General features: G+C 51.3%; 1 protein-coding gene across 4 annotated transcripts in view; it reads left to right on the top strand.

Annotated features, from left to right (window-relative positions):
• Window positions 1–5,433: 5,433 nt before the first annotated feature.
• LOC132242623 (amiloride-sensitive amine oxidase [copper-containing]-like) overlaps window positions 5,434–17,965 on the top strand; it is a 28,222-nt gene continuing 15,690 nt past the window's right edge. Inside the window, exons 1-6 of one of the 4 annotated variants that reach the window (XR_009454682.1) lie at window positions 5,434–5,567; window positions 6,505–6,552; window positions 8,223–9,811; window positions 10,666–10,951; window positions 11,542–11,738; window positions 11,959–12,096. Coding sequence is in view for 3 of the 4 variants with exons in the window: in XM_059711508.1 (XP_059567491.1) it covers window positions 5,449–5,567; window positions 6,505–6,552; window positions 8,223–9,811; window positions 10,666–10,951; window positions 11,606–11,738; window positions 11,959–12,228 (2,445 nt within the window). In the remaining variant the exon portion in view is untranslated. Of the gene's footprint in view, window positions 5,568–6,504; window positions 6,553–8,222; window positions 9,812–10,665; window positions 10,952–11,541; window positions 11,739–11,958; window positions 12,315–17,965 lie in introns of those variants that run through there. The other 3 variants (XM_059711508.1, XM_059711510.1, XM_059711509.1) reach the window with 3 other exon arrangements.

Raw genomic sequence — 17,965 nt, 5'->3', positions numbered from 1 at the left:
GAGGGTGGTGAGCTGGGGAAAGAGCGGGTGGTTGAGTCAAAAACAATGGCTTCACCCAGCATGTCTGCCCAACGGCTACATTTGTCTCAGCATCCTCAAGATCATTCTTAAAGGCTTCCCTTTCTCCAAAGTCCCTGTGGCTTCCCTCAAGTCCCTCCTCTCCACCCACATCTCTACAGAAGTGCCCAGAAGGGTTACTCTCTCTATCTACTTCCCCCCAGACACCTCTTCTACTCTGCCTTCCTCGGCACCACCTGAATCTGCCCAGGACCCCACCCTGCTCCTGGTCCTGGGAACACAACACCCATCTCAGCTCCTGGCGCTGCTCACCCCTGTCCGCCTCTCTGTGGAGCCCTCAGCGTGGCAGCAGCCCAGAGCACAGGCCCCTGGATTCCCTCCCTTGCCAAGGGCCAGCCATCTGCAAAGTGGGGCTCACAGAAGGGGGTGTGCTGGGTCGGTAGTGTCCCCCCAAAATTCACACCCATCCTAGAATCTCAGAATGTGCCCTTATTTGGAAATAGGGTCATTGCAGATGTAATTAGTTACAATGAAGTCCTACCTGAGTCAGGTGGACCCTGATCCAATGACTGATGCCTTGTAAGAAGAAAAGGGACATAGAGGTACAGACACATAGGGTACAGCACCAGGTGACAATGGGGCAGAGACTGGAGTGATGCATCTACAATCCAAGGAACCAAGGGGTGCCAGAAACACTAGACGCTGAAAGGATCAAGGAAGGACCACCCCCGCCCGGAGACCTCAGAGGGAGCACAGCCAGGTGGACGTCTTGATGTCAGACTTCCAGCCTCCAGACCTGTGAGAGAATCAATTTCTGTTGTTTGAAGGCCCCCTCCCCCCGCCACCCCATTTTGGGGGGTTTGTTAGGGCAGCCCTGGGAGTCTAACACAGGGAGACAGAGCCCCTGGCCTGGAGGGATTTGCAGTCTGAGGGCCATCGCCTTCCAACTTCTGCAGGACACGCCCTCCTCATAACACGTTGCACCTACATCACACTGCCTTAGAATATTATTTACCTTCTATACGTTTATGCCCTCCTTCACTTAAAAAGGAGACTCCATGCTCACCGCCAGCGCACAGAGCACTGCTGGCCCTCAGCACCCGGCACCCTCCAGCTGTGCGACCAGCAGTGTCCCCGCTCCCAGGCCATCTGCCCTGGGTGGTGACCCACAGACACTCAGCCCTTCTCCGCGGGCTTTCGGGTACTGCGCATGAACAGCCACTGCCAAATGGAGTTAGCTGTGGGCCTCCGTGCACGGACCTCACCATCACTGGCCATAAGGGCCTCTCTCTTGATGTTCTGATGTGTGTGTGTGTGGGTGTGTGTGGGGGGGGGAGGGTGTGCCCACACCCACTTTTCCCAGGCAATCATTCTAAAGTGTTAATTAGTGTCTATCCTTTCCTTTCTATCTGTTCTTGAAAACGTGTCCGGTGGCTTTGTGGGATACTAGTTTGTGTGATGGTACTGTGCTCTCTCATTCATCCTCTTTCCTCCTACCTTCTTAAGACCCACTCCAGTGAGTTGCTGTGTGGTCATCCACGTCTTTGCATCCACAGATGCACAGCACCGCACTGCGAGCACTGCCTGCCACTCCTGGTGATGGACAGACACCCAGATGGCCTCCAGCCCTTCGTCTACATGAGCACAACAAGGCCTGTCTGTGTCCTGCAGCACCCGTGACTCTCACTGCCCCTTCCTTACTGTGGATGGTGATACCAACTGCTAGGTTATCCGCAGCCCCATCTCCCCCAAGCCCTGCCTGAGGTTCCCATTTCCCCAGTCTCCTCACACTGGGCCTCATCCAGCTTTCTCATTCCAGCCAGCAATGCCTATAAAAGTCAACCTTGTTGTTGAGTACTTTGCATTGCCCTGATTACCACTGGCTTTGAGCCTCTTTTCCTGTCCTTTGAGTTCTGTTGGTTTCCTCTTCTGTAAGTTGCCTGCAGGTCCTTTACGCACGTTTCCAGTGGGATCACTTCCTCATTTCGGCTGATTTTTAGGACTTCCTGTACATTCTACATATGCGTTTCTGTCTTTTTTAATCATAATTAATTTTGTATTTAAAAACTAGAGACCCGGTGGACGAAATTCATGCAAGGGGCTGGGCCCTCGCAGCCCTGGCTTCATCCGGAAGATTGTCCGGACAGTCATTCTGCTGTTCAGTCTAATTAGCATATTAGCTCCTTATTATATAGGATTGTTTTAATTTTTCAATTACCATACAATATTAAATGAGTTTTAGACACTTACATAACTTCCAAAGAGATCTCCCATAAACCTGCTACCACCCGACATCATTCATAGTTATTACTATAGTATCGATTATGTTCCCTATGCGGTACTTTACACCCCCCATCTCTCACTTTAAAAACAAACAAGCAGCTTTCTTGAGCTATCATTCACATACCATACAATTCACCCACACAGTGAATGATTCCTGGATTTCAGTATACTCACAAATATGCACAACCCTTTCCATAGTCAATTTTAGAGTTCTTTCGTCACCTCAAAAAGACATCCCATATTCCTTAGCTGTCACCAATCACCCCAACCCCACCCTAAGCAACCACTAACTACTTTCTATCTTGATAGAATTGCCTATTCTGGACATTTTATTTAAATGGAGTTATATAATATATGGTCTTTTAAAGAAAATCTTTTTATTGATTTCAGAGAGCAAGGGAGAGAGAGAAAAACATCAATGATGATAGAGAATCATTGATTGGCTTCTTCTTGCATGCCCCACACTGGGGATCAAGCCCACAACTAAGGCATTTGCCCCAACTGGGAATCAAACCATGACCTCCTAGTTCTCACCACTGAACCACACTGGCCTGGCATTATATGTGGTCTTTTTTAACTGGCTTCTTTCACTGAGACAATGTCCACATTGTTGCATGCACCACTACTCCATTCCTTTTTAATGCCAACTGACATTCATTGTCACATTTTGTTTATCTCTTCATCACATAATGGACACTTGGATTGTTTCTTCCTTCTGGTTACTATGAATAACACTGCTTTGAGCATGTCTGTTCAAGTTTCTGTGTGGAACTATATCTTCACTTTCTTGGGTATATACCTAGGAGTGGAATTACTGGACCATGTGGTAACTCGATATTTAATTGTTTGAGGACCTGCCAGACAGTTTTTCCAAAGTGGCTGCACCATTTACAGTCCCCTAAGCATGTACGTATTAGGTTTCTGTTTCTCCACATTCTAGCCAACCCAGTGGATGCAAAGTAGTTATCTTGCTGTGATTTTTATTTGCACCTCCCTGATGATTAATAATGTTGAGCATATTTTTATGTGCTTATTGTCCACTTCTGTGTCTTGTTTGGAGAAATGTCTATTCAGATCCTTTGCCCGTTTTTTAATTGAATTATTGTCCTTTTATTATTGAGTTGTAAGAGTTCTTTATATATTCTGCAGGCAACTCCTTCATCAGATATATGATTTGCGAATGTTTTTCTCCTATTCTGAAGGTTGTCTTTTCACTTCCTTGATGGTGTCCTTTGAAGTACAAAAGTTTATGATTTTAAAGGAGTCTCATTTATCTGTGTTTTTTTTCCTTGGTTGTTTGTGCTTTTGGGTCATAGCTAAGAATCCTTTACCAAACCCAAGGTCAAGAAGATTTACTCCTGTTTTCTTCTAAGGGTTTTATAGTTTTGTCATTTAGGTCTTTGATCTATTTTGAGTGAATTTTTGTGTATGGTGTGAGATAACGGCCAAACTTCATTCCTTTGCGTGTGGGCCGGTCCCTTTCTCTTCTAATCTTTATTTGTATCTTCTCCCAATCTGTCCTCACTCCATTCATTTGGTTATGATGTCCTTTGTAGAATAGAAACAGGCTGCACTTCTCAATGTCAGGCTGCTCCTAGAACTCTCTTAAGATGAAAACTTCCTCAAGTCTCCATGGTGACCCCATGACTGAGGGGAAAAGATATAAGTGAAGTCACTGATCAATCATCTTTTATGCATTTAAAGCTAATTGCCTTCCTTGGAGACTCCAAGGGCCTTCTGGAATTGCGAACAAGTATCAGGTTAACTAACTATTTTCTCCTTCCTTTATCTAGCTGCCAATAAATACTGAAATCACTTGCAGTGAAAGTAGCAGGATGTTAATGATGAGAAATACAAAAGTCAGCCTGGCCAGGTGGCTTGGTTGGTTGGCGCATCGGCCGGTACACCAAAAGGTTGCTGGTTTGATTCCTGGCCAGGGCACATACCTATGTTGCCGGTTCAGTGCCCAGTTAGGGCACTTAAGGGAGGCAACAGAAAGAGGTTTCTCTCGCATCAATGTTTCTCTCTGTCTCTCTCTCTCCCTTCCTTTCTCTCTGAAATCAATAAAAACATATCCTCAGATGTGGATTAAAAAAAGAAGACAAAATAAATACAAAAGTCATATAACAATAAATAATAAGCACTCAAGACTTGGTGATTAAGGGGATAAAGACCTCTTGGTTCTTTCTCCCAAGGCCAAGCTTTCCCTTGTCATCTAACTAAGCCACCTTAGTACTGTGTCCCCTTCTTGCACGGGTGCTTCCCCCTCCTCTCCCACCCCCGTCCCTTCTCCTTTCTCTGGGCCCTGGCCACAGCCATTCTGAGGACTTTCTCCCAGCCAGACCCTCCCTTCCTTTGGATTCCTGTCAGAGTCTACGGGATGCAAAGAAGACTTCTTCTAGAGCAGCGATTCTCAACCTGTGGGTCACGAGCCCTTTGGCGGTCGAACAACCCTTTCACAGGAGTCGCCTAAGACCATCCTGCATATCAGATATTTACATTACGATTCATAACAGTAGCAACATTACAGTTATGAAGTAGCAACGAAAATAATTTTATGGTTGGGTCACAACATGAGGAACTGTATTTAAAGGGCCAGAAGGTTGAGAACCACTGTTCAAGAGTCTCAGCTCAGTGGCTTCATGCTCCCTGTCCTGCTCTGGCTCTGGCTCTGGCTCTGGCTCAGGCTCTGGCTCCCCATCCTAGATGTGGGTCAGGTCCCTTATTTTTGTTGTTGGTGTCCAACTCTATCAGCCTCCACCTTTGTCCCTCTATCCGCTTCAGCTGAGACTGCTTGCTGGAAAATTTCCTCTTGTCTTTATCTCTAGCCTCTGAAACTCAGCATTTACTTTAATAATTTATGGCATCACACAGCTCGCGTTGCTCCCAACAGGGAATACGACACCATAGATAGCTCCTGTGGATGGGGCCCAGTGGCAGGAGGAATGAAAGGAAACAGACAACTAGGACACGGTTTTGGGAGAAACAGAAGTGAACCCCGTAGCTGAAGTGATGGAGGCCTGGGCCGTTTCCAAACTTGGGTACTTCTAGGGGCAACTGGACCCCCTGGCTGCAGAGCCCCGTGCCCATCCTTGGCCACCACCCCTTCCCTCTGGGAGCCCCCTGAGCCCTACGTGGGTCCCCACCATGGTTGACCCAGCCCTCACCCTGTCCCTCCCTCTAGGGCGGGACCAACGGAGCAATAAAGCTCCAGAAGGAGCCCAGACAAAGGCTGGCTGCAGAGGCGAGAGGAGCAGAGCACACAGGTATGTTCTGATGGGCCATCGGGAGAGTCGAGAAGGGGATGACTGGCAGGGGAGGGAAGCGAGGCCTGGAGTGAGGGGCCAGGAGAAATGAAGACCCGAGAGGCCCAGAAAGCCAGGGGCAACCTCCTGGAGGTGAGATGGGAAAGGCTCAGTGGGGAGGTGGATGCTATTCTCAGGCAGAGAGGAGCAGAGCACACTGGCCGCCACGTTCTCCCCTCCCGTAGTTTCAATGCCACAGTCCACGCCCCGGCTGCCCACTGGGACACCACACACAGGACTGTGCTGGGGAGGATAATCTTAAAGGGACAGCAAGTCACCTCCCTCTTCTACAGAGCAGAAAGGCATTTGGGGATAAGCAGTTCTAAAAATGAGGGCCCAGCCAAGAAAAGACATTAGGAACTTAAATACATATTCCTGAGTGAACGAAGCCAGTCTGAAAAGGCTACTGACTGGTGAGCCCAAACTTATGACATTCTGGAAAAGGCAACAAATTATGGAGATGGTAAAAGATCAGGGGTTGGGGTAGGGCGAGCTGAGTATCTGAGCACAGAGGATTTTTAGGGCAGTGAAACTACTCCGTAAGATTAGCAATGGCGGTTACATGTCAGTACACACCTGTCCAAACCATAGAATGTACAGCACCAAGAGTGAACCCTGAGGGAAACTATGGACTTTGGGTGCTAATGATGTGTCAGTGTAGGTTCACTGATCGTAACAAATGCACCACTCTGGTGAGGAGTGTTGATAATGAGGGAGACTGTACTTGTGGGGACCAGGGGGCAGATGGGGAGTCTTTGTACCTTGTGCTCAATTTTGCTGTGAACCTAGAACTGCTCTAAAAAAGTAAAGTCTATTTTTAAAAGGAGGCTGACCCAAAAATGTAATAGTAAAACAAGAGCTCACCCCGTAGCCTTCTGCGGTCTCTGGCTTCCCCCAGTACCGCTGTGTCTCACCCATCGCTTCAGGCTGGACAGCACAAAGTCAGGTGAGTCCCCGGCCGTGTACCAGGGCCAGGGGGACAGGACGAGGCACAGGGACAGATTGGCTGCCCTGGGGGATGGGCTATGAGTGAAGACCCTGACCACACCCACCCCCAAATGGAAAGGAAAAGGACATCTCCCTGTACCACCACCTGGGATGGCCGCACCCTGAAGTGCCCTCCCAGGAGCCACAGATGGTCAATCGGCCACAACCTGAGCGCCCCACCAAGGACACAAAGCAGCCAGGCAGCACAGGCCAACTGGTCCTCATTCAGCCATAGTCTACAGCCTAATCTCAGTCAAATCCATCTACACTGCTTAAATTTAAAATCTTCTGGTACCACTGAGGGTCTCCTGAAGGTTGGCTTTTAAAAAGAAGAGTAGCACCAGGCGTGGTGGCTCAGTGGTTGAGTGTCAACCTATGAACCAGGAGGTCATAGTTTGATTCCTGGTCTGGGTATATGTCCGGGTGGCAGGCTTAATCCTTGGAGGGGGCGTGCAGAAGGCAGCCAATCATCAATGATTCTCATCATTGTTGTTTCTATCTCTCTCTGAAATCAATAAAATATTTTTTAAAAAAAGAAGAGTAGCTAAGGATTCTTGAGTGCTTCCTAGAATGTAAGCACAGTTCTAAACACATTATTCTACTGACTAATTGATTTCCCTCAAAATCCTACGAAGTAGGTACTATGGTTGTTTATTTCCATTGTACAATTGAGAAAATGGAAGCCCAGAGAGTTTAAGCAACCTGCCCAAGGTCACACAGCTGGTCCTAGTGGTGGGACATGTAGCTCTTGAACCCAGGCAGCCTGACACCAGAGCGCACTCTTTGAACTTCTGCACTGCATTTCAAATTTTAGAATGAAAAAAATTCGGGTGTATCAAAAATATAGCTCTACTATTAATACCCATGTCAACATAACAAAGATCCAAATCTATAAATAATTTTCATAAGAGTTTATTTGAGCCAAAACTGATGACAAGTGACAGGAAGCAGGATCTCAAGTCCTCCTGAGAATGACAGTTTGTAGTCTCAGTTATGCATTTAGAGTTGAGAAAGATGACATGAAGATGCAAGAAAGCAAGGGCCAATGCACAATTGACAAGATTGTGTGCTCCCTTGAAGATGGTTACACCTTGGAGGGGATGAAAAAGAGGGTCACTGTGGTATTTCATAGGTGTGTTAACCTAGATGGACAGCAACAGTGGCCAGGGCTGGCTTAAAAACCTTTCATGGCCCAGGTCATCGCTACCCACCGTGACCTGCCCAGGGAAGGGTTTCTATTTATGACAGCACCTCATTTTCATCCAGACACAGGACATAAGAAGTGCATTTGGAGGGGTGCCCTGTGTCACAGGCCCTGGCTGAGTCACTCTAAAGGTGGAGATGCAGCCACGCTGAGATAATGCACAGATAAGGGGAAAGCAGAGTTGACATAGGTAAGAAAATCTGCAGGACTAACCAAGGCTTAGAGACAAGCGAGGAGAGTGTAGAATTAAAATCAATGGAAAGCACAGGTCTGAGCAGCCTGGGGCCCCCACTGTGCCAGCATGGCCACTGGCTGGCATGGCGGCCAAGGGACGAAGCTGTGTCTATTGGGAAACTACGGGGCCAGCCTAGTGGAAACTCATGTCTTCCCATAAAACAACTAAGTTCATGTTTCCCACATTCTAGAGCCATGAGGCGAGAAAGCATGGCTCTCAGCTGGGCTATGGCTGCCATCCTGATGATGCAGACGGTGGCCATGGCGAACCACTCCCCACGGACCCTGCGTAGCCAGGCTGGGGTGTTCGCGGACCTGAGCATGGAGGAGCTGAAGGCCGTGCGCAGCTTCCTCTGGTCCCGGAAGGACCTAAGGCTGGAGCCCTCCCGAGGATCAACCATCGCCAAGAACTACGTGTTCCTCATTGAGATGCTGCTGCCCAGGAAGCAGCAGGTGCTGAAATTTCTGGACCACGGTCAGAGGCGACCGGCTCGGGAGGCGCGTGCCGTCATCTTCTTCGGAGCCCAGGAGCATCCCAACGTCACCGAGTTTGCCGTGGGGCCCCTGCCATGGCCCCACTACCTACGCCCGCTGCCCCCCAGGCCTGGGCACCAGATGTCCTGGAACTCCAGGCCCATCTCCTCGGTGGAGTATGTCCTACTGAGCCAAACCCTGCAGGAGGCCACCAAGCCCTTGCACCAATTTTTCCTGGACACCACGGGCTTCTCCTTCCAGGACTGCCACACCCGATGCCTGACTTTCACCGACGTGGCCCCTCGGGGCTTGGCCTCAGGCGAGCGCCGCACCTGGTTCATCTTGGAGCGCTTTGTGGAAGGCTTCTTCTTGCACCCCACAGGCCTGGAGCTCCTCCTGGACCACAGCAGCATGAACGCCCAGGACTGGGCGGTGGAGAAGGTCTGGTACAACGGGAAGTTCTACCGAAGCCCAGAAGAGCTGGCCCGGAAGTACAATGCTGGAGAGGTGGACGTGGTGGTGCTGGAGGACGTGCTCCCCAAGGACAAGGGGGCCGAGGGCAGGGATGAGCCACCCCTCTTCTCGTCCTACAAGCCACGCGGGCACTTCCCCAACCCCATGACTGTGAAAGGCCCTCACCTGGTCCAGCCCCAAGGCCCCCGCTACAGGCTGGAGGGCAACGCCGTGCTCTACGGGGGCTGGAGCTTCGCCTTCAGGCTGCGGTCCTCCACGGGGCTGCAGGTGCTCAACGTGCATTTCGGTGGGGAGCGCATTGCCTACGAGGTGAGCGTCCAGGAGGCAGTGGCGCTGTACGGAGGCCACACACCTGCGGGCATGCAGACCAAGTACATCGACGTGGGCTGGGGTTTGGGCACCGTCACCCATGAGTTGGCCCCTGGCATCGACTGCCCAGAGACGGCCACCTTCCTAGATGCCCTCCACTACTATGATGCCGACGACCCTGTCCACTACCCCCGAGCCCTCTGTGTCTTCGAGATGCCCACGGGGGTGCCCATTCGGCGCCACTTTAACTCCGACTTCAACGGTGGCTTCAACTTCTATGCAGGGCTCCAGGGCCAGGTGCTGGTGCTGCGGACGACGTCCACGGTCTACAACTATGACTACATTTGGGACTTCATCTTCTACCCCAACGGGGTGATGGAGGCCAAGATGCATGCCACTGGCTACGTGCACGCCACCTTCTACACACCCGAGGGGCTGCGCCACGGGACACGCCTGCACACCCACTTGATCGGCAACATGCACACTCACCTGGTGCACTACCGCGTAGACCTGGACGTGGCAGGTAGGACTTGCTGGGGCTAGACGTCCATGTGCAAACACTGACTCCCCTGTGGGAGACGATGCTGCACCCCGGACGCACACCATCAGGAGAACGTGCCCCACCTGCTCTGAGCCCACAGGGCTGGAGTCCCTGACTCCCGGAAGGAGTGAACGTGAACAGCGCCCCAGTGCTGCCAGGGTTGTGGCAGCCTGGACCCTGTCCCTGCCTTGGGGCTTGGCTGACCCCTGTGTCGGGTGGGTTGGGTAGAAAGGTGCGCTCAGGGTAGCAGAGGGGACAAGGCCTCGATGTCAGCAAGGTCGCTGCTGCCTGGCACCTGGAGGTGGACGCAGCACCATTGGGGTTACTTGCTGTGTCTCCTGGGTTAACGGTGTCACCGTCGCATAGGCCTCCTGGCAGGATGTGGCCTGACATCAAGTCAGAACCACCCCCAGAACCAGACAGGTGGCTCCCATTCCTCACCCCGCCCTCCCCACCCGGCTCAGCCCCCTCCACCCATGCCCTGGGCACAGCAGGTGGTGGACACAGCCCCTGCCTGGGGAAAGGTGGCCACCCCTCTCTGGGGCTGCAGGACAGCCCAATGCCTGGGACCCAGTGCTCAAAGAAACTGCTCACAGTCCCACCGCAACCACCCCAGCTGCCATGACACATCGCACCGTCCTCCGGTTCCACTGTTGGCTTTTGTGTTTAATCCCTTCCTCACACCCCACAGCTGGCTCCATGCAAACCCCTGATACCCCCTTCACCCCTGATGGTTTGCTGCTGGACGTGGTCTGGGGTGGAGAACCCAGTGTAAAATGGGGGAGGGGTTCTTTGGGTGCTGGATCCTCATTCTGCATCTCCCTTCACACCCGCAGGCACCAAGAATAGCTTCCAAACGCTGGGCATGAAGCTAGAAAACATCACCAACCCCTGGAGCCCGGAGCACAGGCTGGTCCAGCCAACCCTAGAGCAGACGGGGTACCCCCGCGAGCGCCAGGCGGCCTTCCGCTTCGGACAGACTCTGCCCAAGTACCTGCTCTTCACCAGCCCCAAGGAGAACCGCTGGGGCCACCAGCGCAGCTACCGGCTGCAGATCCACTCCATGGCTGAGCAGGTGCTGCCGCCCGGCTGGCAGGAGGAGCGGGCTGTCACCTGGGCCAGGTGAGGAGGCCTGGGAGGTTGGGGGCCAGGATGACTGGAGGCCCTGCCCTGTGTTTCCCTGAACCACGTCCTGCACTGCCAGGGGTGAACCCTCACCGAAGCTTTATTTAATAGTCAGATCACACAAAGCAAACCAAGGGGAGTGGTCAACATGTTTACAATGTTCTTGCGAGTTTCAAATCTATTTCCTTACTCAAGCCTTGTTTTGGCAGCACTTGCTGCACCTCCCACAGCCCATTAGCTACCTAGGACCAAGGGAGGACTCTAAGGTCAAGCTTAATTGTGCTAGGAGGGCTCTACCCTCCAAGCTGGGACTTGTATGTGGCTCTACCACAGGTCAGTCCAAGGCTTGACCCTATAACCTCTCCCTACATTTCCCTGTGTCTCATGTGGCTGTGTTTCTGTCTATGAGACTCTGTGTCTGTGTGTTTGTGTGTCTGTGTGTGTGTTACAGGGCGTGGCTCTGTGTTTGAGGAGGGGAGTGGAAAACCTGTTCTGAGCATCTGAGCCCCTGCTGACCCTGGGTCAGACTGACAAGCTCCCAAGACATGATGTGGAAATCGGGGAAAGCCACATCACTGACCCTGCAGATGTGCCCCGGGAGGGGCTGGGCCACCCCCATGCCCAGAGCCACCTGGCTGCTCTGCCCGACAGGTACCCCCTGGCAGTGACCAAGTACCGGGAGTCTGAGCTGTGCAGTAGCAGCATCTACAACCAGAACGACCCCTGGGACCCGCCTGTGGTCTTTGAGGAGTTTCTTCGAAACAATGAGAACATTGAAGAAGAGGTACTGGCCCCATCTTCTTCCAGCCCCAGCCCAAGACTAGAGATGTGCCCTATCCCGGGACTTGCACCCCATCCCGGGGCCTGTGCCAGCAACACCTCGCTGTCTGGAGAGCAAGCTCAGTGCCCCCAGATCTGCCCATTCCTTATGAGGAGAGCTTGAGTGGTCGCCCACCCCTCGCCTCTCCGAGCCCGTCAGCACTGCCCACCCCTCTCTCCCACAGGACTTGGTGGCCTGGGTGACAGTGGGCTTCCTGCACATCCCCCACTCAGAGGACATCCCCAACACGGCCACCCCCGGGAACTCCGTGGGCTTCCTGCTCCGGCCCTTCAACTTCTTCCCCGAGGACCCATCCCTGGCATCCAGGGACACCGTGATCGTGTGGCCCCGGGACAAAGGCCCCAACTACGTGCAGCGATGGATCCCTGAGGAGGGCGGGGACTGCTGGAAGCCTCCCCCCTTTAGCTACAATGGGACTTACAGGCCCGTGTGAAGGGCCGCTGCCCCCAGCTAACTCCTCACTAGAACCCCGATTCCCCCACCCCACCCAGGAATGGATAATAAACCCTCCAGGGCTCAGCTCCAAGTGCTTCTTCTTTTGGGGGACACAGCGGGCGAGACACACCCCTGCCCTTGGCCTCGATTCACCTTGGTCTACTCTATCCCAGAAAAGACCTCCATTACGAAGGCACATGACAGCCCCTGAAACACGAACTTTACCTGTCACATTGGTTTTAAAAGCCTGAGGCTGACAGCTCCCTCTTGGGAGTCTATGGGGGAACTCCCCTACGTCACCAAGGGGCGGGCAAATTAGCGCAACTGTAGGGAGACGCTATGGGAAAAATCTAGCAAAATTGCCAACACCTTTACCCTTGGACACATTGATCCAATGTAGGGGTTTATTCCAGAGATCTGCTCACAAACACAGAAAAAAGTGTGTACACAGTGACTCACTGCAGAGCTGTTTGTCATAGTAACATCTGGAAACAACCCAAACATCCATCTATGGGAGAGAGCTTTCAGGTCTGAATAAACTATGGCACGTCCACATGGTGCAATTCTAGGGGGTCGTAAAAGAAGCGTGAAGGAGTGCGTTCTCTGGGAGGAAACCAGAGGAAGAAAACAACATGGGTATAGAACAGTGATGGCGAACCTTTTGGGCTCGGCGTGTCAGCATTTTGAAAAACCCTAACTTAACTCTGGTGCCGTGTCACATATAGAAATTTGTTGATATTTGCAACCATAGTAAAACAAAGATTTTTATTTTTGATATTTATTTTATATATTTAAATGCCATTTAACAAAGAAAAATCAACCAAAAAATGAGTTCACGTGTCACCTCTGACACGGGTGTCATAGGTTCGCCATCACTGGTATAAAACAATCTCTACAGCATGCCAACTTCCGCATAAGAGAGGAAGATGTATGTTGACTTATAAGACTACACACGTGTTTACATTGATTTGTAGAAACTCTAGGAAAGTGGCTGCCTGTCCTCTTAGTCCCTTCAGGCAGCTATAACAAAATGCCACAGGCTGGGGCATTTCTGAGCAGAAGTCTATTGCTCACAGCTCTGGAGGCTGGAGATCCAAGATCAAGATACCACCAAAGTCACATGAAGGCCCTCATCTGGCCTGCAGACTGCTGACCTCTGTCTGTCCTCACTGTCTGAAGAAGTGTGGGGCTGGGTGGCATCTCTGAGAGCTCTAGTCCTGCCCTGGAAGCTCCTCCCTCATAATTAAGCTCCTCTCAAAGGCCCATCTGCTCCCACATCTCAGTGCCTTTCCCAGGCTGCACTTAGTGGGCGCCCAGCCGTGCTTGTTGAGGGACTGAGGGACTGACCCACAGTTTAGGAAATGCACATTCCAAAGTACACCTACTCCTCATACCCTGCCTTCCCCCACCCTGTCTGTCCCTTTTCTTATTCCTTGGCCCTAATCATGATTGTGGCTGTTCCCTTGGCTATGACCACACTCTCTCCCCCCTAATGAGATGGCAAGAGAACCTGAGCTTTGCCCCTCAGAAAGGAACCCAAGAACCCCAGAGTGTTCACTTCTCCCTCTCATGAGATCCGGTCCCTGGTGGTCCTCGCAGGCAACCAATTTCCCACCGTTTACCTGCTAGTCCCTGGAGTCTACTTACCAGCATTTCTCTCCTTGCTTCTCCTTGCTTTAAGCCTGATGCAAACCCAGGATACAAAGGGAGACAAAGACGAGGAAGCTAGAGTCCCATCCTCAGAAGTCTAGGTCACGCTGGGGAGACAGGTCACAGAGACAGGGCAGTGCCACTGAGAGGGCTGTCCCCAGACGGTCATCTCATTTTCGACACTGGAAGTCTGGTCTGACCTAGAGCCCGAGTGTGACCCCAGCATTCTCTAGTGTGCAGCATCCTGGGTCGGGAAGGTGGCTCTATCCTCAGGTTCTCCTCAGGTGGGAGAAAGGAGACTAGTACATGTCCCCATCCAAGCCCTGACCCTGACTCAAGATAGGGAGACCCCAGAATCCTCATGGCCAGTCTGACTGGTCCTCTGAAAATATAGGTGCCTGGAGAAACCCAAGTCCAGCTACACGGGTGGCCCAGCTGGCCAGCCAGGGACCAGAACTTCTTGACAGCAACCTGCCAGCACTCACAGGGCCTGAGGGCAGCAGCGAAGGGACAAGGTCTCTACAGCTGGAGAACCACAGTTACAGGGGTGACAACCACGAAGTCTGGGGCTTGGAGTTGACTTGTGGAGTCTGTGCTGGTGGCCTCTGTCTAACCCTCCAGGTTCCCTGGGGACCAAGCCTCCATTGCCATCCCCCTTGGCCTCTGGGTGCCCCAAATCCTCCTTGTGGACGTACACACCTTCCAGAATCAGCCACCTGTCCTTCCTAGTGGGAGATAAGCCTCAGCTTCCATCCAAGCCAGCAGCCTGGCCTGCTGCGGACAACTGCTCACCAGGACCAGCGACATAACTTGTGGCCCCAAATGAAACTGCAGGCCAGGCCCCTGGTTCAGAAGTTAAGAATTTGAAGGTGGCGCCGGGTGGTGTGGCCAGTTAGTTGGAGCATCGTCCCGTGCACTGAAAGGTGGCCGGTTAGATTCTTGGTCAGGGCACATACCCAGGTTGCAGGTTCCATCCCCAGTTGGGGCAGATATGGGAAGCAACCAATTGATGTTTCTCTCTCACACTGATGTTCTCTCTCTCTCTCTCTCTCTCTCTCTCTCTCTCTCTCTCTCTTTCTCTTCCTCTCTCTATGAATGTCCTCAGATGAGGATTACAAAAAAGAAGAAGAATTTGAAGATGGTGACAACAGAGAATTAAACTAAGTGTGGGCCCTTCAGACTAAGGCCAAGTGACCAAGAGGCTGGTTCTGCTGCCTGCACCCACAGCGGGCCTTAGCCATCCCCAGGCTGCTTCCTTTCAAGGAGCAACATGGTAATATAGCATGTGATCTGCAAAGTACTTTCTGCCTCCCAAAAGGAAATACATATTCAATCAATATGCCTATTGCCATAATATTTCATTTTTAACCAAATTCAAGCTTATGAAATTGCAGCAATTACACACTTAACCCTAAATTATCATGGCAGTAAACTACTTTTGCTAAAAGGACATGATTAGTTCAACGTTTTTCTCACCAGGAGATTTGCCAAGAACTAACCCTAAACCCTTGGCCAGCTGCAGGCAGTTTCTCAGAGCCTTCAATCTGGCCTCTTTAATTCTCTCTGCTCTCCAAGTTAGGTGTGATGTCTGTAATTTATTACTGCACATGAGATAAGTTACCTGCCCTATTGCATTGCCTGATCCCCTGTCCTGGGGCCTCTTCCAAATCCACATCCCATAATCTGGAGTTTCTCATTTATATTTTAGAAAAATGGATAAAACTGACCCTGCACTTACCCATGACCAGCAGTCATGCTCTTGGGCATTTAGCCCAGAGAAATGGATTCCTATGTTCACACAAAAACCTGTGCACTCATGTTCACAGCAGACCGATTCAGCATAGTGGACTGGAAACAACCCAAATGTCCCTCAGTGGAGAAGTCCCTGAACAACTCTGTACAACAGAGCACTGATCAGCAGTGAAAAGGAATGACTTGTGATCCAGGCACTATGCCTGGTGGAAACAAAAGTCCATCCCAGAATGATATCATCCAGAACAATATCATCCAGATGGCATCTCGAAATGAGAAAACCGTGGAGATGGAGAAGAGGTGAGTGGGAGTGGGCGGGGCACGCGAATAAAAGAGGCAGCAGGTGATGGAGGGGTTCTGCATCTTGATTTTTGTGGTGGATTCACAAGTCCACGCCCAAGAGAAACATGGTGGAAACTGAGCCCCTCCTGTGGCCTAGCTAGCAGTGTGCCAACATCAAGATCCTGTTGTGACTTTGAGCCACAGCACCAAGATGGCACCACTGGGGAAATCAGGATTAAGGGGACTCCGATTCCTGGTACCATTTCTGCTATCTCTTGTGATTTTATAATTATTTCAAAATAAAAGGATCTTTTTACCTGAAAAATACATGTAGCATTCCTCAAGCAAAGGAGACCAAAGCTCTTCTTACTTTTTCAGGTTTCTTATTCCTTTAACTGTAAATTGTTTAAAAGATATGGAACTCATAGAAACAGAGAAGATTGGTAGTTGCCAGAAACGGAATGGGTGACAGTGGTCAAAAGGTACAAACTCCAGTTATAACAATTGCTGGGGCTGTAATGTGCAGCTGGTGGCTGTCGTTTACAATACCATATTGCACATTTGAAAGTTGGTAGGAGAGTAGATCTTAAAAGTTCTCATCACAGGAAAAAAAATGTGACTCTGTGTGGTGATGGATGTTAACAACTTGTTGTGGTGATCATTTGCAATATTTACATGTTTCAAATCATCACATCATACACTTAAACTAATGCAATGTAACATGTCAGTTACATCTCAATAAAACTGGGGAGATTGAAATGTAAAAAGAAAGAAAGGGGTACAACATGAACAAATACTGTGGCGGGGATATTTCAATAACTCTCAACTCCCCACATTCAAGAGCTGGAGCACAAGAACAAAACACTGTGCCCAAGCAATCCAGCCATTACTCTTTCAGTAACAGTAAGGACCTGAAGAAGGACAGAGAAAAGAAGCACTATTTTCAAACCTCAGGCAGCAAATCAGCATATTTCACAAGGACTCATGAATTCAAGGGTACACGTCCAAAGAGCAAGGGGCTCAGGCTGTTCCTATGCTCATTTCCTCATCACCTCCCTGCCCTCCCTCTGCCAGGACTTCCCAGGCACTGAAGGCCTATTGTTTCTGGGCTCCCTTTCTCTTTTTTTTTTAATAATTTTTATTTCTTGAAGTATTACAAAGAGTATTACATAGGTCTCCTGTTTTTCCTCCCCCTTGACATTCCCCCGGCCCCTACCCCCTAGTGTCTTGTGTCCATTGGTTATTCTTATATGCATGCATATAAGTCCTTCGGTTGATCTCTTAACCACGCCCCCAAACCCTCCCCAGGCTTCCCACTGTAGTTTGACAGTCTGTTCAATTCTGCTCTGCCTCTGCATCTACCCCTGTTCATCAGTCTACACTGGTGCCCATTATCTGTCCCAACCTCACTGGAGCCGTCCCAACCTCACCAGGGCCCTCTCGGCATCACTGGTGTTGTTTCAACCTCACCGGGGCCATCCCGACCTCACCGGGGCCATTTCAACCTCACCGGAGCCGTCCCGACCTCACCGGGGAAGTTTCAACCTAACCAGGGCTGTCTCAACCTCACTGGGGCCGTCCCGACCTCACCGGGGGTGTTTCAACCTCATCGGAGCCGTCCCAACCTCACTGGAGCCGTCTGGACCTCACTGGGGCCATCTCGACCTCACTGATGCCATCTCGACCTCACCGGGGCCATTCCGACCTCACCTGGGCTGTTTGGCCTCACCGGGGCCATCTCAACCTCACTGGGCCGTCCCGACTTCACCGGGGCCGTTTCAACCTCACCGGGGCCGTCCTGATCTCACCGGCGCCGTTTCAACCTCCCCGGGGCCGTACCGACCTCACCGGGGCCGTTTCAACCTCACCGGGGCCATCCCGACCTCACCAGTGCCGTTTCCACCTCACCAGGGCCATCCTGACCTTGCCGGGCCTGTTTCAACCTCACCAGGGCCGTCCCAACCTCACCGGGGCCATTTCGACCTCACCGGGGCCGTCCCGATCTCGCTGGGGCCGTTTCCCCCTCACCAGGGCCGTCCCGACCTCACCGG

The sequence above is a fragment of the Myotis daubentonii genome, chromosome 10, assembly GCF_963259705.1.
Source record: "Myotis daubentonii chromosome 10, mMyoDau2.1, whole genome shotgun sequence".
Taxonomy (NCBI): Eukaryota; Metazoa; Chordata; class Mammalia; order Chiroptera; family Vespertilionidae; genus Myotis; species Myotis daubentonii.
This window is presented reverse-complemented; position numbering and strand designations above follow the sequence as displayed.